The 20,514-nt window shown below is 38.8% G+C and overlaps 1 protein-coding gene across 1 annotated transcript; it reads right to left on the bottom strand.

The window, feature by feature from the left end:
• Positions 1-460: 460 nt before the first annotated feature.
• LOC131062752 (long-chain-alcohol oxidase FAO4A) lies at positions 461-6,848 on the bottom strand. The gene is made up of 4 exons (XM_057996476.2): positions 6,438-6,848; positions 5,773-6,042; positions 1,736-2,591; positions 461-1,643 (listed from the first exon to the last, which is right to left on the bottom strand). Exons 1-4 carry the CDS (start codon positions 6,696-6,698, stop codon positions 739-741), a joined length of 2,292 nt encoding a protein of 763 aa, XP_057852459.2. The 5' UTR covers positions 6,699-6,848; the 3' UTR covers positions 461-738.
• Positions 6,849-20,514: the final 13,666 nt, after the last annotated feature.

The raw sequence follows: 20,514 nt of genomic DNA, 5'->3' as shown, positions 1-20,514 counted from the left end.
TGATCTTTATTTTGGTTGGTTATTGCCTCTTTTTAGCTGTTTTAAATTTCCTATGTCAATGTTATTATCGGTCTTCTATAAATGAAGACATTGTTGGTAGTAGCAATCTACTTTATTGTGATGACATTGTTGATATAATTTTTGTCTATTATGTTTGAACAAACTACTCTTTGCTAATTTGTAATGTTATAAAAATATCTCTCTTTTGTAGTTGTTTACTGCAATCTAAATTTATAATTTGCATTTATTCAATAAAAAAAATGTATAAGACTTTTAAGAGATAAACAATCTTGTGATTATAGAAGGCTTTCGACACTCCACAGATAATTATAATATTTTTCCCTTGTTAAGTACTATCGAGGACTAAAATTATTCTTTTGAAATGCACTAAATTTATTTTTATGAGATAATTCTTGTTCTACAAATTTCGAAGAAAATAAGGAACATGTTTTTATGCATTTATTTATAGTTTGTTTATAATTAAGAAAGAAAGGAGGATTTTTTTTAATAAAAGATTATTTATCTTCTTTAGCTAAGAGCCACCGATAAAAGGTTATCAATTCCTTACCTCATCCCTCATAATATTAGAACCTTGCACTTAAGAAGACTTATCCCTAATAGACTCATTAAGGTCATTTCACTAACAAAGGTTCCACGACATTAGGGAAAATTTGGGGGCTCTAAAATTGGAAAGAGTAGGAGCTTTGAGATTTGTGACCAGGCATTCGAATTTTTAGTTTAGGGACGAGTTTCGTTGATATACTGAACTACATTGTGAGCAATGCAGTAGGCGATGGACTGAATGGTGATCATGGGGTTGATCCCCAATGCAGTGGGAAGAACACTCCCATCTGCAACATAAACTCCCTCCACTTCCCAACTCTCACCATTTTCATCAACCGCGCTCTCCCCGGAACTCACTCCCATTCTGCAACTCCCCATCTGATGCGCGCAATACAAGGGCGCGCCGCCTTTCTTCCCAACTCTGCTCACATACTCCTCAAAATCTTTATCATGAATACGACTGGAATCAGGACCAAGCTTAAAGCTTTCAAGATCCTGATGGTGTGACCCGACCTCAACGGCCCCTGCAGCCGCCAGCACGCGAAGCCCCTTCTCCACGCCTTCCCTGGCTCGCTCCTCGTCGTCTGGTTGAAGCTTGTACTTAATGTCCAGGCTGCCATCTGCCTTGGGCGCAACAGTTCCGCTGCCCCTGTCGCGAAGCAGAACAATGAAACTGCAAGTTCGAGAGAATTTGAGCATGGTTTGCTTGAAATGGGACCCGGATCGCCACGGTATAGCACCGGCGAAGGCCCCCGGGTGCAGAATTGGGGTTTGTAAGATCGCTCCGTAGCCCGTGGTGTCCCAGGCGGCGGTCTCGTTTGAGAAGGCCGTCATTATTCCGCCTTGGTAGCATGTCCCTTGTGCTGCAACACCCGGCGGGAAGTATCCCCACACAATTTGGACTGGATGCAGGTGAAGATTTTTGCCAATGTGAGGGTTTTCAAGGCCACTGGCATGGAGCAACGGAGGCGTACGCAGAGCGCCGGAGGAGACCACCGTGGCTCGGGCCCTGATGAACAGCTGTCTCTCGGTGCCTCCGATTTTGGCCACCACTCCAATTGCTTTTCTACCCTTGCGACCTGACATCAAAAAATTCAGTATGAGTCCCTAACTGTACTTTTGCTTGAGATCTAAAAGCTTGTGAATCGAGGGCTAATTTGATGAAAAAAACCTGAATTTGATGTGTGCAAAACCCTGTGCGCAGAACAACGGGTGAGTATGACGGCGCCGGCGTTAATGGCGTCGACGAGCCACGTCTCAGAAGTGGCCTGCTTCGTCCCTCTCCTGCACCCTAAGTTGCACCACCCACAGTAATGATCCGCCGTCGCATTTCTTGGAACATTTCCCACATGGTACCCTAATGCTTCACAGCCTTTCCGCAGCACAGCATTCTGGAAGCTTTCCTCTTCACAGTCCTCCTGCACGCCCAACCTATCGCAGACTCGATCCATGGCCTCGCGGTATCTAGGGCTCTGGAACATTTCGAGCCCTAGGGTTTGAGTCCACTCGCGGAGCACATGGTCGGGAGTTCGAAACGAGGCGGACCAGTTGATTGCGGAGCCGCCGCCTACAGTAGAGCCAGCGAAGATAACCATGTTCTGGTCCTCCGTCCTCAGTAAACCTTTCTCCTCGTACAGATCTCTCATCGACTCCGCCTCCAAGAGGTCCAAGTCATGGCGGGCTTTGTAACCCCCTTTTTCCAAGACAACGACTTTAAAGCCTGCTTTGGCAAGCACCGCTGCTGCGACTCCGCCGCCGGAGCCCGAGCCCACTATGACTACGTCGCATTCTATGGCGTGGTCTTTCGGCGAGCACTGCACATCTGCAAGAGCAGCGATTTCGGAAGGACTTGTTAATTTGCATCCATGGCTTTCCAGAGCCGACTCTAATTCATCTCCGTTTAAGGCTGATATGTCTAATACTGAGCTTTCCAGGGGCTTGGGGGAAAGTTGTGCGGTCATGGCCACTGGATCGGGTCCGCAGTAATTTATGGCTTTCCAGAAGGGGTTGTACCCCTTCTCATTGACCTGCCAGAGAAACATACGAAATCTGTCAGAGCTTTGAAGAGAAAACTAGAATTACATGAAAGGTTATAAGAATATTTCAGGGCCTAATTTCACTGTTTAGTTTGCAAATCTTGGAAAGAATGACTGTTTAGTTTGCAAATCTTGGGAAGAATGGATTAGCTATTTTGGTGTTTGCTTGCAAGTTCAGATAAAGGTTTAGGATCTCCTATTTTTAGAATGTTGTTCTAAAAAGTAATATTTTAGAAAAGATATCATCAGATAGGAAGCGTATTTTTTAACTAATTTTGTAATTTTATTCTTCCCCCAATTTAAAAGTAAAAGGTAAAGGTGAGTTATTAAAGGGTTTAGATTCTTTTATCAGTAAGTCACAAATAATTAAGAGATTTTAAATACAGCCAGCAATAAGGTTGCAAATGAGGAGTATGACAAACAACAAAAATTAGTTAAGATGACAGAAATAAGTATATCAATGTTTTAACAACTTTTCACTTTTTTTTTTTTTCAATTTTAATTGATCATCAATCATATCAATGCCATCTAACCTAAGACAACTATAATGTTTCTCTTTTGGGTGCTAGCTTTTTAACTATGACCAACTTCAATAATGCTTCCCTTCCATTTTAGCTAATGCAAATTGAACAATCCACAAAAAATTCTGTTAGAAATTGAACAAGTCATAACACAGGGCCATGCTGTTAAAAATTCTCAACTTCAATTTCCGATGTGCAATTTATATATGAAATCTCAGCTTCTATTTTCCATGTGCAAGTAGGTTTATGAAACCTGTAACTATGAAAACAAGCAAATTTGGAATCTTTCTCTATAAACTATATGAGCAACTAATTTTTTGGGAAAGATTGAGCCCGTTTGAGGAGGGAAATCCTGTAAATCTAGAATCTTTCTCCAGAAACTATGGCATATTTCTGGGAATCTTTGAGCTGGTGCTGGAAGAGGAAGCTGAGAATCTCTTGCAACAGTTGAGGTATCTATTCTGGAGAAACCTTAAGCCTGTGTGTGAAAAGGGGAGCTCAAAGTTTTCTATGTCGAGAAAAATTGGAAAACATCAATTCACCAAATAGCAGGTTTTATGTGGTTTAGTAGTTTTACAAATCTTCTTGGTGCAACTAATCAGTGTAAGGTTTTAAATCTTATATGGAATGAGCTCAATTTTCTTAAACATGGAGTCACTGGTTCACATCCCAAGAAGACTAAGATAAAGTGTTCCTAATTGGATAAAATATTAATCTAACTGGTTAGGTGTTGCCTACCCAAACACATAAGGTCAATAAATTTATGGAACACCTAGAGAAAAAAAATAATTACAGACAATGAAGTTACAATTACTGCTAGAAATTTCCAGCACATGCTGAAAGTTGTGCTGAAAGTTCTTAGAGAGTTTTATTATTAAGTGACAATATCTGGTGAGATTTCTCGCAAGTTTTAGCTTTTACAACAGTACTGGAAGAACATTTAATGGCACATAATATGTAGTGATATTTTTCTTAACATGCAAAAGCAGAATGGAAGATTGCTCTTTTATGAGACTACTACTACTCCAGATTGAAAATTGATCAAATAAAAAACGAAAGAAACATTGAAAGTTTCAAACAAAATCATCGGAAGGATTAATGCAGCAGAGTAGGAGATAGTCCACTTTCCATTACAACATTCCTGCTGCAAAATGCTTCCAAATTATTAGTAGGCTAAGAAAACACCAGAACCTCATGGAATCCTTTCCTTTATATTTTATCTAACATTATGGTGAATACGAGTCACATGAAATGTTAGATCTACCTTTGTTCTTTGTATAAGCAAGAAACAGGGATAAATATATAGTAACAAATATTTTTAAGCAATAGCATTGAAATCACCGTGAAAGCTAAATTACTTAGTTTTTTGAGTCCATAGGCAAAACAGTGCTGGTGAATTCATGGAGATGCTTGAGATGAGTAACCAGTTTCTTTCCGTGTTGTCAAGTTTTGGTTGACATTGCTCATTAGTTTGTGCCAGTGAGGACAAAAAGGAAGAGCATGTAAAGATTAAACACATAAAACACTGATTACTGGTCAATTAAATTTATCCACAATGAATGGCAGCTGCTAGGTAAGGTATCTGTACTGTGGCCTAATATTTATTTAGGCTAGAAGCAGGAGAATCTTTGATTCTCTCTGCTCCTGAATTCAAGGAATCCATCTCCTTGCATCATATGGAACAGCCATCCATAAGTGGATTGGCCCTGGTTCCTTACTAAGCGAAATGTTATTCTCTGTGCGTACTGCGTAGGGATGCAAGCAGCGCCTGTAATAATGTTGGAGAAGTTTCCACTGTTGCAGTGGATATTCCTGTTATTACATCCCACTCATATTCCTTAAAAAGTGGATTCCAGTTCTAAATTTTCATATAAATCCTCTGTTTCTTTTAGATAGAAATAGTTTACTAGTACTGATGAATAGTTGAAACTGTCTCTTCTATGTGTTTAGTTTGTCCCCTCCAAGCTGTTGATTCCACATAAAGCAAGGAATTCTATCTCAAAATCCTAAGGTTGTTCACAACTTCACAAGGATACGCAGAAGGGAAAAGGTAAAAGGGAATAAGAAAAGGAACAAAGAGCACAGGAAGAAGTGAACTTTTCAAGAGGAAATGATTACATAACCTTAGCTATCACTTCACATCACTTTTGAGGATATACTGGACGCTTACAGATATTGTTCTGGAATTTTCGCTATAAAATTCTTCTTGTTGTCCATTCATGACCATCGGCTTCACAAGTTTGTTCTATACAGGAGTACTGGTCGGGCCGTTAACAATGCTTGGGGTTGATACTGAGAATACAGGCAGTCATAGATCTTCTAATCCTAAGATTCAACGGATACAAACAACAAACTACAAGTGATGGACCATCTTATGTCTTGTTTCTCCTTCATTGCAGCCTATTTGCCTTAAGATTTTATCTAAAGGTCTTGTCGTTAGCACAACTTCTGTCTGTCCCATATATTTTACAGGATCTATAATATTCCAGTTCATTCAAAGCTGCCTAAAGCAATAAACTTATCAGATTGTTAAAAAAACAAAATCTTTGTGTATATTATCCATTTATCCACGCGACAGATCTACCGTAACAAAAATACTCTGTTCCTTTCTAAAATCATGTTTATTCCTTAGCTGAAACTTTTTAACTTACTCTGGTGAAATGGTTCCACATTAGGGTACCCTTGAAAACTTTGAAAATAACCCTGAAGAAGGAGAGCGAACTGGTAGACCAGTCAAGAAGCACTCTCTCTCGTTTCTCAACAGTCAAATCCCCAAACCTCTGAACAAACGGAAACTCTGTAGACAAAGACTGCCTTCCTGCAAGTAAAAACGTTCCTAAATATGTAGACAGCAACCACAAAACTTTCTTCAGGATCTTGAGGACCTCAGCGTTGAACAGATTCCTCATGGTTTCTGCGACCTGCCATAAGGTAATTAACTTTTCTCTCAGCATCTAAAATACATAAATTTTAAGAGTATCATCTTGTATAAAAAATTGTGACAGAGATCTTGATAAAATCAGCGTTTCTGATTATATTTAATCCTAACTCGTAGGGAGTGGCCTATCCAAAATGCAGATTTTACTTATATACATAACTCTGTTACACAATTTCATCTGTAACTAGGGAATCAAGTTCCATCTCATCATGTCAGGTATATCAATATTAAAATCAGATTTTTATAGAACTGTGACAAACATCCTATTAAAGATTAAAGGATCGGTTATCACACCAGAGTTACACAATTTCACCTTCTAAGCATAGACATAAGATTGAAATCTCTAACAGATTAAATTTGAGCTCAGAATAAGCTTACCTCAAAGGTACTCCATCCGTCGGGCAAAGAAGCCCTATAGAATTCCTCAACATCCTTACTGAAGTCAGAACCATCGAGTAAAAGACCACTAGCTTCTAAAGGCAGAGAGGGAAAGAAAGCATTACAGAGCGCTGTAAGGCTTGACATTTCGGCTGCACTAAAGCCTACAGTTGATGTCTTCAACATTCCATAATTATTTCCCTCAATTACAGCTTCTGTATTCAGAAGCCCATTGAAATTTCCGAGCTTTTCTTCTTCCATCTGCAAATTTGTTGCCTTTTCCTTTTCCGATTAACTGATTCCTAATGATGAAAATTCCTGAGATAAAGAATCAAACATCCATTTATACACGGCTCCAAAAAAGGTAATCTGATCTAGTGCCTCGTGGTTCACCTTTTCTTCAATAAAAAACTCAACCTCGAATTGTCTTATTTGAAAGTGCTATTACCCACCCTTCACGGTAAAAGGCATTTTTATATTGGAAGAGCGTGCGTTGAACTCTGAGTAACTTAAGATTCAATTTCAATTGCACTTAAGCTCTTATAGATGAGGCTCACAAAACTCTCACAAAGGGAACTGTAAAAACTTATTGTAATTGTACTCTCTTCTGTAAACAGAATTCTGCTGAGATTTTTTCGAATAGATTACTTCTACGAATGGTCAGTAATTTAATGTCTTGTATTCATATTCTAATCTTACTTAGCTCATAAAACTTGCCCATTTTGGTCTGTGCCTTCTGTGGCTGTTTGTATCACTGTGTTGTAATCCAATTATAAAACATGTCAACCGTCTTCTAGAACAGCTTACAAATAAGTCTTTCTATATATAAAAATATATACAAATTTCATTAATACACTTTATAGTAGGTTTTCTATACATATAAATACACAAATTATATTATTACACTTCATAGTAAGTTTTTTTAAAATATTATTACTAGAGTTTGTTTATTGTGAGATATTCCTCATCTGCTTAATCTACTTTTGACTATTACATTATCATTTTGTTAATATCTTTATTTTGTCAATCTAAAAGCAATTTTTAAGCTTATTTTTTCATATCTTTTGTTTATGCAATCAAGAAAGTGTGCTCAACTAAAAGTTTGTACAAACCAAATCAATGAGAATGAGATCTTTACTATACTCATAATGAGATCAATGAAGAGTATTGTCATGACACTCATTTGAAAAATCAAGGTTTTGAACCCAAATTGACTAATTTGGACAATGTGTAAAATCTTAATAGTTAATAGATATGTTTGTTAATAAATTGTATGGATTATAGACTTTGTAAGTGATTTTTGTTAATGTTACTCCATCTATTGTGACTAGTGCATCCACCTTCATCTATTCTTATACTATATTGTCTACCATTGCCACTTCCATTGTTACTCGTCACAATAGTACCATGGCCACTAGCCTTCTTGACCGTTGAGTACTTTCCTGTTTTCCACTTACCCTCCACCCTATGGCTTAGGTCCTTTTTATGCTCCTTTTACATCCATTGCCCAAATGATGTATAGTACTTCCACATCTCTTTCCTCCACGATCCCATTTAGCCATGACACTTACATACCACATACTACATTCCATACCTTAAATACCTTGAGGTACCCTTTCCCTTCCATGCCTTTATCCCAAACCTTTACCTTCCATACATACACTCGCACTCGTCATAGTGGTTGTCAATCTTTGCTATTTGGCATCCCTTCCTCAACACTAGATGAATAATTTTACACAATAAATCAAGTGGAAAAGGAGTGGATATAAAACCAAATGAACAAGAAAATGATGAGTTTAAGGATGCTAGACATACAACCCTTCTTTTGATATTATAATGTATCCATTACCTATGGGTTTGATGGTTCCTAGGATTTCAACCTATAATGCAAAAAGATGGCTCTAATATACATCTTATAACTTATATAGTTGTATATGAGATATTCTTGATGATAATTTATTAACAAAACTATTTATAAGCATGATATTGAATCTAATGTTCTCAATTTTTCAAAGATATATTCATTCATTTGATCTCACTAGAATATTCCTAACAAAATTCAATGTTAAAATGAATTATAAGAATAACAATTGCTAACTTATTTGAGAGCACAAAGATCTAATGAACACATTAGTGATTATGTTATTTGATTTCAAGCTTTGTGCTCTTTGAATCAATTTTTCTCTTACATGATTATGAAGCACATAATATGTTTATTAAAAGACTAACTAAACCAATTTAAAATAATGTATATTTGAACAATTTTATTTCTTTCATAAATTTATATACATATAATAAAATTATTGAATCCAAATCATTTGAATGTAATACTTTTGAATATATATTTATATCAAAATAATTCTTACCTTTCAAAAAAAAATAAAAAATAAAATATATATGAATCAAATACTTTGTTGTCATGTTTTTTTAAAAGAAAAATACTATATGAAAGTTTACAAAACTTCAAGAGTATATGGTTGATAAAGACTTCAAAGAGGTTGCATCTATGCAGTCCCTGTAATGCATATTTGATCGTAATTATTAATTATTAAATATAAAAATTATAATATATCTGTTTTTTAATTAATTAAAAAAGAAAGTCAAATGTATAGTAATTCAAATGTATAGTCTGAAAGTTTCATAGACAATTGCTCTAAAGATGACCTCATACTATCTTTGTGACCAACTCTTAATGAATGAATTTTCTATATCAGATATCTTTGAGCATTGAAAAATCTTTGAGAGGAAAACCACATTAAAAAGGAAAAATGAAAAATAAAAAATTTAAATATTTTTTTTTGGAGATTTTTTTTTTTGGTTGAAAATTATGCATGCTTGTTTGAAAGATTCAAAACATTTAAGTAAGTTTTGGAGAAAGCTACACTATTGGAAGGAATGCCATTTAAATTTAAAATTATTTTGAATATATAGGAATTTACGCCAAGTCAAATGTATCATTTAAACTTTCTACGTGAACGAATCATAGATGAGGGCCAATAATTGTAAAAGTTCGAAAAGGAAACTTTTGATTTATGTTTTTTAAAAATAATTTTCGTTATAGTTTCTCTTTAACTTGTTTTTTAATTTTTTGGGCTGATTTAATTTTGATTTTCTAGACATTAATATATAAATTAAATTAATCAGGAAAAATAAATTTTATTTAATATGTTAGAATAAATGTATATTTAAGTACGTCGAATTTTGATAGTGTAACATTATTTTATTCAGATAAAAGATAAATATTAGAAAATAATTAATTTAATTTATGTGTTAATGTATAAAAAATAGTTATTAAGTATATATATCTAAAAAAATATTGAAGAGTTGTGTTTCATTTGATTGAATACAAATGGTAAGGATGATGGTGTGTTGTTTGATTACACAATTTACCAAGGTTTAAATCTTTAGAGCTGTTGGATAAGGTTCGAATTTATTATTAGTTGGAAAAAGTTAAGTTGTGAATTAGATATCATTGGCTTTACACGCATATTACTCCTCATGTTTTTTATTAGAAAGCAACCAAAACCGGGCACTGACCCGAGAGAAACAGACAAACCATTACCAACACACACACCGCAGAAATGCGACAGTCAGCCAACCCCTACTCTAATAATCGAAAACAAAAACTGCTTGCCGCTATTGGATAAACCAAGATTGAAACCAATCTTGCCCAATAAGCGCCATAACCAGCAGTAACCCATCATAATGTCATAACAATAATAACTGTTAAGAGTAGCAGTATTACTATGGAAACCAGCGTTCCAGCGATAGAAACTAAAGCAAAAAGGAAGGAAAACAACCATACAACTTAATTATTAGCACCCATGTACTTGGAGAGCATGAGCCCAGTCCAGTCATCAGCCATGAACTGAAACAATTCCTTAGTGGTGTCGCTGCCCATCCCTTCCGGGTCCGCTTTGTCCTGGTGAAGCAAGCACAGAGAGGTAGCAGATGAGTGCATAACTCTGATGACGAATTTCCCAATCGTGTTGACATAGGACTCTAGGTGCTCCAGCTTTTTCTTAACACCCATAAGATCTTCAGAGATAGCCTTGCAACCCAAACAGTGCTCCTCTTTCTTCTCCCCTTCATCCACAGTAGTATTCTCGCCGTCAGAGTGTTTACCATCGTCCTTCGAGGTGTGGGGCAGGGGAGAGTTGGAATGAGGAGAGGTGTTCTTGATATCCTCCATGACGGTCTTCGAGTCAGGGATGTTGGTGCCTAAATTAGAGGGATCTGGAGGCCACGAATCTGAGTCCTTCGTGGCCTCCAGATCCTCCTCCCCCTTCTCACTTTCCGCTTTCTCAAAGTCCTCCTCATCGTCAGCATAATGCTTTCTCACAACCATTTGCTTCATCCTGGATTTGTTTATGTGGTATCTACGAGGGGTGATGCGCTCCTTAACATCAGACTCAACAAGGAGGATTTTGGGCTCCTTTTTTGGTTTCTTGGAGGTGGGTTTCGCAACAGAAGGGTTGCTTTTATTTTTTTCCCCAATTTTAAGGGGACCAGGGGGGCCTTGGTTAGGGGATTGAGAGGGAGTCATAGGCTTTTTCGAAGATTTCTTGGGTCCTTTTTTAGAGCCTTCAGGGGGACCCAGAATGGAAGGGGCAGGTTGAACCGATATAGGTTTAAGAGGGCAGAGGGCCTTATGAAAGTTGTAAAGCCTAAACATCAGCCCCTGGTGGAGGATGGTAAAATTACCCTCTTAGCTCATACAATTGCAGACATCTTTAACAATAGAATCAAGAGCATGCAGTAGAAAAAAAGGAAAAGAAATGGTGTCACGGTTACGAAAGTGGTTTAGCAGTGGAAAGTGATAATAGTAGAACACTCCATACCTTCCCTCGAGGGTGAAGTATTTCATTATGACTTTGCAACCTAATTCCATGGGTAGGGTAAACATTCCTTGTTGAAGCCTCCATGCATTCTGGTCGGTTCCTCACCTTTTTTGAAGAAGCGGTTCATGTTGTTTTTGTCCACAACCCTACTTGTTTTCTTCCATTTCCTTCCTTCAGTGGAGAGGCCTGTAGCCTGGGCGATAACTTCTTCATTAATTTCAAACGAAATGTCCCCCATGACCACCCTCCTATCCTTCCAACTATTGACAAATTGCATGGAGAGGTTTTCGTCGAATCCCTACATGGCTTCCATGAACAGGATGATTCCTCCTTCCTTGGCATACGTTCAGACACACAGGTTGTTGCGAAAATAATCGTCAATTATGTCCAACTCAACCCGGACTAAATCCCCTCCCATACCGGCTTCCTCTAGAGTGATGTTGAGATACAACGCAGACCTGATAGGAAAAATCCAGAGAGGAGAACCAGAGTTGAAGTTAAGAAAAAACAAACGGTAATTAGCCAAAATGAATTGCAAGGTGTAATAATGAATTTTGGTGCTGTTTCCCAAGGCTTGCGTCCACCAGCTCTGGGAAGCATGTGAAGGGACACCTCTAGAGATCTCCGCCAACTTGCAAAGATCGTCATTATGGCAAGTAGTAAAGTTCCAATTAATTTAATAATAAGGGTCCTTGTTGTTGTTAATGATCATGAGTTGACACTCCAACTCGTCGATAATGCAGGAATAGGTGGTCAGCCAAGTCAACATCGGGCAGAGAAGGTGGGGACCACAAGAAGCCAACAAGGCGAAGCCTGCCCAATTTGAATTCGAAATTCCTGCTAGCAGCATAGCATAGCCGCCGGCCCAAAGCAACCTATTGGAAAAAGGAAATTGGCACTTCATTGTTGATAGAGGCAATTTGATCATTCCTAATAAGGTCCTTCTACTTGTTAGTGAGAGAGACTAGGTGCTTCCAGCACCTCATTCCTTTTATCTCTAGCCCCGTCGCAGCCAAAGAGTCTGCCACCCCATTCCCCTCTCTGAAGGTATGCTAAATTTTAAAATCTTCCAGCCAGACAATCATTGACTAGATGTCTTTGATAACATTTTTGATTCTCCAGCAGATCCTTGAGGCGCCTTTAGTAGCCTCAATAATCGGTTTAGAATCCCCTTCAATAATCAGTTTCTTGGCTTTGGTACTCAGGGCCAGCTTTAGCCCCCAAAAAAGAGCAAGAGCCTCCGCCATGTTGCTCGAAACAAAGTCAAAATTCCCTGCATAGGCCAAGACCAGGTTACCTAGGCTATCTCTAATAATTCCACCCCCTGCCGCAAAACCACTATGAGCAGCACCATCAAAATTGAGCTTGAGCCAATGGGGGGGTGATGACCATCTGGTATTAAGCCTCTCCATCTTTTTTGAATTGTCATATCTGAGGAAGCTATCTGGAAACTTCCAATTTTGAATCCACCTCTGGTCCAGAGCCATAGGGCTGGCATTCAGGGTTCTCCACTTGCTGATGATGGTGTTTTCCCTGAGATAATTTTCAGCTAAGTTAGTCACCGTGTCAACTGAGCTACTGGTGTCACGGAAAATCCTATTATTTCTTTCCTTCCAGATATGCCAACAGACATGGGGAGGAATGAGTCTCCAAAAAAGAGTTATTGGTGGGTGAGCAGAAGGGCACTTCCAGTTGCTGACAAACTATTGCAAATCTTCTGAGAAAGTCCAAGCCAAATTGAATTTCTGAAGCACTTTGTGCTAGACCCCAGAAGCAAAAGGGCAATGGATAAAGAGGTGATTTATGCTTTCCTCCGCACCACTACACATAACACATTTGTTGGCAAGCATAAAACCCCCCTTCTTCAGATTGCCAATAGTAAGAACCTTCCCATGAAGGGTCGTCCACTAGAAGAAGTTAATTTTAGGAATGAGTTGAGAGTTCCAAACTTCATTCCAACTGCAACAGTCATTGAAGGAGGCAACCAAGAGATTGTAGGCCGATTTAATGTTGAAAGACCCCGAAGGATTCGCAGTCCAAACAAGTTTATCAGTGTCAGTGAAATAGGGAATCCTGTTCGGGATTCGCAGTCCAAACAAGTTTATCAGTGTCAGTGAAATAGGGAATCCTGATCCCCTGTAGGAGTGATTGCAGTTCTTCAGCTAGATGAATCCATTGGGGGTTATTTCCTAGATTGTCAACAATTCTTAACCAGCAGCGGGAGGGAGAGATGTAGTTGCTCACAAGGAGCCAATCGAATCCTTTAGAGGGATTAACAAGAAATTGAATCGGGAGGAGGCAGGGGGTTTGTCCCCAATCCAATTGTCCTCCCAAAATCTAATTTTCTGACCACTCCCAACTTGCCACTTTAGACCCTGCTTGAGAAGTTTCTTGTTCTTAAAAAAATTGTTCTAGATTTTAGATCCAGGAGGGAGCTCATTGGAAGATAGGAGGGAGGGGAAGGGGGTGTGGTTGAAGTACTTGGCCCTCATAATCATGCTCCAGTCAATTTTGCCCTTTATAAGGATCCATCCGATTTTGGTCAATAAGGCTTTATTTAGATCAGAGATTTTTCTAATCCCAAGGCCATCCATTCTCTTAGGTTTGCAAACCTTTTCCCAGTTAACTAAGCTGATTCTGGTCTTCTCCTCCAAACTCGTCCACAAAAAGCTTCTTTGGATTTGTAGTCACATAAATCTGTCCATTTTAATTAAATGAATATTTCGTATTTATTTGGTTAAAAATCCACTAGCCATCAATTAATTAAATTAATATTTAATTAATTCATCCCCAAACATTCTTCTATTAATTAAACAAATTATTCAATTTATTTTAATTAATTCATTAAATCAAATTTCAATCAATTAAATAAATAAAATCTATTTATTTAATTAAAATCCCCTTTTCCTCTTTTAAATAAATTAAATAAAACATTTATTTAAATCATTATCCTCCCCCACTTGCATTTTCCTAAAAATGCAACTTGCACACATTTATTAAAATAAATGAGTTTTTATTTTAATAAAATCCTATTTTCCCTCACCCACCAAATCCACTTGCAAAATCTAATCCCCTTCTAGATTCTTCTAACCCCTTCCTAATTAGCCTAATCCATCCCCTAATTATTGTCACATTCCTAAGCAAAATGGAGTCACTTCTCAAAGACTCCAAAGTCTTTGAAAAGCATTTAATGCTTTGTGTGTTCAACAAATTAACCCCCAAAGTCTTCCAAGACCACTAATGGCTCTTACATGACCATTTATGGCTCTTACATAACCATTTATGGTTATTTCAAACTTGTCTCCCCAAACATTTATTGTTTTGACCATATTCATCCATTTCACATTTGCACAAGAGTTTATCCATTGGATAAAAGCTTTATTCTTTGAATAAAGAGTTTATTCATTCAACCAACCTTGACTCTAAAATCCCAAGGTCATATCAGGCATTTAATGCTTATTCCCTCCCCTCTCAACCTATCTCACATTGACACTTGTCATCCTGGGATTGGGTTGAAAGCCCTCACATGGATTTGAATTCATTCAATCCTGACCCTTGTTGAGATTGCTCAATCCCAACCATCCATTGCTCCATTTTTCCTATAAATAGAGCCCATTCCTTCATAATCCAGATCCTGAAAACTTGTATGCATCTAAGCTATAGACATTTTAGAGAGCATTTTAGCATAAACAATCTAACATCTTATCTTTTTGGTTAAAATATATCATTTTAGCATTAGTATTAGCTTTTTATTTCACATTTAGAGCTATACTACAATCTCAATCCTCCATAAGCATCCATAGTGGAAAAAGCTGCTGAGAGCTACACTATTTTGGAACTTGGAGAGGAGAGGAACAAGGGAGAAGAAGTGAGAGCTACACTATTTTGGAACTTGGAGAGGAGAGGAACAAGGGAGAAGAAGCTAAGGCCATGCTAAGAGGCAGTTGGAGATGCCTCATAATCTTTGTTTTGTTTATTAGATATATTAGCATGCTTTTTAGTGTCTCTTTTGGTATGCCTTCATATGTTTAGTTTTAGATTAACTAACGCTAATGTTTTGTATGTTTTTGTGTTCTTTGATCTTAGACTAACCTTGTGCCATTTAGGAGGGCATCAGGATTCTCTTGAGTTTTTCAGCCATAGAATTGGAAATCTTGAAAAGAGATAGAAAGTAGATAGGGACACCTTGAAGGGAGGCCACCAGGAGCTGGAGTTTACCCGCACTACTCAGAGTTTTTCTAGACCAGCCCGCGAGTTTCTTTTGCATTCTTTCAAAGATAGATTCCCAAAAGAGGGGGGTGACCTCCTTTGTAGTGAGGGGGAGACCTAAGTAAGAATTAGGGAGATCAACAACACTACAACCCAGGATTTGGATGAGTTTACCCTGGAGGACTTTGTCCGTGTTAAAGAAGTAAACCTTGCTCTTGTAATAGTTAATCAGTTGACCAAAGTCTTGAGCATACTCTCCCAATAGATGCTTCCATGCTTTAGCCTCAATAACCGACGAAAGGCCGAACAGGAAGGTGTCATCCACAAATTGCTGCATAACCATAGGGGGGAGAGTGGAAGCAGCCTTAACCCCTAAGATTCTATTAGTCCTGACAAGATTGGAGAAATTATTACTTAAGACTTCAGCTACCATGATGAACAAATAAGGTGAGAGAGGGTCTCCCTAACAAAGCCCCTTCCCAGCCTTGAAGAAGCCCCATGGGGTGTCATTGATAATCACTGAATAGTGAACACTTTCCACTGCCATCCTGATAATGTTGATAAATCTTTCTTGGAACCCCATCTTAGAAAGGACTGCATACATGAATTTCCAATTAACCTTGTCATAAGCCTTAGAGATGTCAAGTTTGAGAGCCATACCTGGGTTGCGAATTTTTTCCATGGAGTGAATGACCTCATGAGTAGTAATGACAACATCAAGAATCTGTCTGCCTGGAAAAAAACCTCTTTGAGAGGGACTGATGCATTTATCAAGGAGGGGTTTGATTCTGTTGAGAATAACTTTAGAGAAGATTTTGTAAACAGAGTTACATAGGCTGATGGGCTGATAGTCAGAGATAAGTTTCGGATCAAGAACTTTGGGCACCAAAACAATGAAGGTGTTATTCAGTTTCTTTAGTAGTTTACTAGTGCAAATGAAGTCCCTATTAGCATTAGTGAGATCATACTTCACAGTTTCCCAAAAAGTCTGGAAAAAAGTCAAGGGGAAGTCGTCAGGGGGAAGCCGTAAAGGCAGCCATAGAAAAAAATCGTAGCTTTGACTTCCTCATCAGTCACACATCTTATTAACCGCTCATTATTAGCATCATCCAGGACTTGAGGAATGAGATCGAGGAGTCTATCGCTGATTTCAGTAGGTTCCCTGATCCTATCATTCGAGTAGGCATTAGCAAAGTGAAGAGAAGCCCATTGACCAATTTCATTATCCCCCACCACTTCCTCATTTTTTTCATTGAGGATGGACCTGATAGTGTTCCTCCTTTTATGCTTTGAGGTTGATCTATGAAAGAAAGAGGTATTACTATCCCCCTCAGCTAACCATTGGATCCTGGATCTTTGCTTCCAGTAAATTTCTTCAAGATTCATGATTTCTTTCCACTTGTGTCTCCATCCTTCTTCCTCCATATGGGTGATCCTAGAGGAAGTCCCCTCCGCAATGGTCTTCTGGAGGCAGTCCAACTTGGTTTCAGCCTCCTTTTTTCTCTTGAAGATATCCCCAAAGGAAGAGAGGCTCCAAGCTTTCGCCTCCCTTTTGATAATTTCCAACATTTTAGAAATTCTGAACATAGCCGATCCTTGAGCAGGGGAGTTCCACCAGTTTTGTATGCATTGTTTGAAATCTGGGTGGGAAAGCCACATAATCTCATACTTGAAGGGTGAGGGACCGAAGGTCAGCTTGTCAACCCAAGAGAAGAGGATCGGGGAGTGGCCTAAGATAGTGTGCGAGGAGAGATAACAACGAGGAACTAGATCCCAAGTTCCACTTGGCAGAAATCAGAAACCTATCTAGCCTGACCTGGATGAGATTGGAGCCTTTTCTATTGTTAGACCAGGTGAGTTGGTTCCCTTGGAGGTCAAGATCAAGTAATTCATTATTTCTGATGAAGTCAACTAAGTCAAGCATGCTCTCACTGTAGTCCGTTAGGCCTCCAATCTTCTCTGAAGGATAGAGGGGGTATTGAAATCCCCGACTAACATAACCAACTCCTCCTTATTGTTAGTTAACAAGGAAGTGATTTCCTCCCACATTCGAACCCTTCCATGTCTAGTATTGGGAGCATAGATATTAAAAAAGACCCAAGATATGTTATTCAAAGTGAACCTGCTGGAAAGAAAGTTATGAGAAGAGCCAACTGCAATACCATCCAGCTTTCTCTTATTCCAAAGGGTAGCAATTCTTCCAGAGGCACCATCCGCCTCTCCATAATGAAAGGCATCACTCGGCCATAAACTATCCACAAGCATATCAAAATTTTGGTAACTCATTTTCACCTCCTAGATAAGGATGATATCAACTCTATTGGTGAGTATGCATTATTTAAGAGCATACTGCTTTTGAGGGTTGTTTAAGCCTCTCAAGTTCCAAGAAAGGAACTTCATTTCTTTCTCTTCTGTGTTGTCTCCACTAGCAATTTCCTTCCACTAGTAATTTCCCTGGCCATTACCTTAGTTATGAGGGTCTTCTCAGAGGGTCTGCTTGGTTTAGAGTCGTTACCCACATCAGCCTTCTTATTTCCCCTAGTTTTTTTCTTTGGTTCCTGCCATTCCACAAATCTTTGTCTGCCAGTGAGGACTAGGTTGAACGACTACCAAAAGAAAGAGTAGTGATATCCCTAGAGGATCTAGTAGCAGACGAGGAGGAGGTTGGATCCAACCCGATCCCAACGGTGGGCGAAGCCCCCGTGCAAGTGCTCCAGATATTCCTCCCACAACTTCCCTTTGGGTTGGGTAGCAGGTTCATAGTTATTGGTGGAGTGGAGGTAATGAGATCTATCTTCTCCATGCCAGTCACCTCCGCCATGGGACCTTCTTGATCAAAATTTTCTTTGGGGATCTCTCCTTCTTCCAACTCCAGTCCCAAGCATCTGCTCAAGGGGCTAGGGGTCTTCTTGGAGTCAGGGGTAACTATCATGTTAAGAATACCAACCAAGAAGGGGTAGCCCTCCTCAGAGGTGTCTTGGGGGCCTGTCTTTTCTATCAGATCCTCGATCTGAGCCAAGGAGTTGTTGAAGCTAGGGGGTTGGATGGGTTACCAATATTAGCAGTCTCCCCACTAACAATACTCGGGGATGACAACTTCTCCTTCCACTTTTCCTCAGGCTGTTGAGGAGTTGGACAATCCGCAATAACATGGCCATGTTTACCGCATTTTTGACAATATAGAGAGGCGTTCTCATAGACTATTGCATGTGTCCATTTACCCCATTTGGATTTGAGGTTAATGAAGTTAGGGAGAGAATTGTTGACAGCCACATTCACACAAAGGCGAGCATACACCAGTCTAGATTTCTGCATTGTCACATTATCGACAGCAACAAGGTGACCGAATGAGTTACCAATCCACTTGAAGATGGTATCATCCCAAAATTCAAGGGGGAGGCCAGGGAGTCTGATCCACACCGGTGCCAGTCTAAGGAGGTCCGCACTTGGGTCAAACCCCGGCTTCCACTTGGAGAGAGTAAGGCAGTGCTTACCATAAGACCATGTACCAGACATAACATGAATGGAGTCTTCCTTTGTAGTGAATCTGAAAAGGAAAAGTTTGCCTAGCATGGCAGAGACAGAGACACTACCTTTGGATTTCCATCTAGAGCCCACCCATCTTCTAACCATATCTATAGTGGGTCTGAAGGTTAGGAACCTTCCAACCAGGAAAAGGTTGAGGGATGAAGCAATGTTATCCATGATTCCATCGAGGAGGCAAATCTCAGGCCCTCCTCACCAATAGTGACTTTTGGTTGCAACGTCTGACATTCTGGCTTGGAGTTCCCTAGAAGGGAACCTTTCTAGGAGTTCACTTGAGCTTTCCCAGACAAAAGGCCCACCTCATGAGTCTTAGGGTCCTTTTTGGAAGAATCCACATTGGGGGCCACCGGAGGAAGCTTCACAAGGCAGGGGACCTTGTGCAGGATCTCATTGCAAGCATCCACAAAGGGAGCCCACCCATCTCCTTGGGCTCGCAGCACAAGAGCTAGGTCTGGACAAATTTGCAAGTCAAAATGGAGTGTCTGGGTCCAGGGAGGACAGGCCCTCCCTAGCAGAAACGCCAGGCATTCAAAAAATTGCAGGGTGGGAATTCAAAAAATTGCAAAGTGGGAGAATTTGCATTCAATAAACTCCTCATCTTGAATGCCCTTAAAAAAAAGATATGAAGATTTAAATAAAATTATTTGATAATTTTTATCGACTAATTAGGATGGAAGAGATGGTTTTAGATCCACTTCTTGGTTAAAGTGTATATAACCCAAAGATAAGGGTGGATTGTGTATTTTAGGTCCCAAGATATAGGGGTATTGTTTATTAGCTAAATGGATATTAGAGTGGTGTCAAGAGAAGAATAGTGGAAAATTCTTGCTCGTCAATGAATTAATAGAGTGGCTACTAATGATAAATTGAAAGGTGTTGGGTGACTACACAAATTTTTGCTTACTCGTTTCTTTCATTTAAAAGCATTTTTTCCTTTACAAACCATTTAAAAAGCTTGACAATAAGTTTACAAATTATTAAATTGGAAAAAGAATTCTTTGCAACATGGTTTCAATTTCATGACTTCTTTTATTTAGTGGAACAAAGTCAATCAATATCACAACAACCTTTGGTTGTTTCTTTCCCAAAACAAGCTTATTATCTCTTCAAAAAATGGGTGTGACAGTTTGGGGATATTTGGGATTGCCTTGATTGGGCTAACCCAAAAAACACCTTGAAGCTCATTTAGTTTAAATAACACATCCAAGAGGTTTGTGGCTTTTGTGAAATCATTGGTTCTTGAGGATTTACCTATGAAGTTATGCACACCTTTATCATGTATTTAAAAAAAATAATAGTTGTGGCTTGCTAAGCACCCTTTTTTGTCTTCCATTTGAAAAAGATCTATTTGAATTTCCTTCCTAATATGCCACTTAACCCAATTTTGAACATAAACAAAGGTGTAAATTTCAAGAAAAAAAAGCATAGAAGAACTTGAATATCCAAATTTGGAGGTCCAAAGCTAAGGCTAATGCTCAAAT

This window comes from Cryptomeria japonica, chromosome 5, assembly GCF_030272615.1.
Source record: "Cryptomeria japonica chromosome 5, Sugi_1.0, whole genome shotgun sequence".
NCBI classification, from domain to species: Eukaryota; Viridiplantae; Streptophyta; class Pinopsida; order Cupressales; family Cupressaceae; genus Cryptomeria; species Cryptomeria japonica.
Note: the sequence above shows the minus strand (reverse complement) of the source record. Positions and strands in the feature narration are given on the sequence as shown.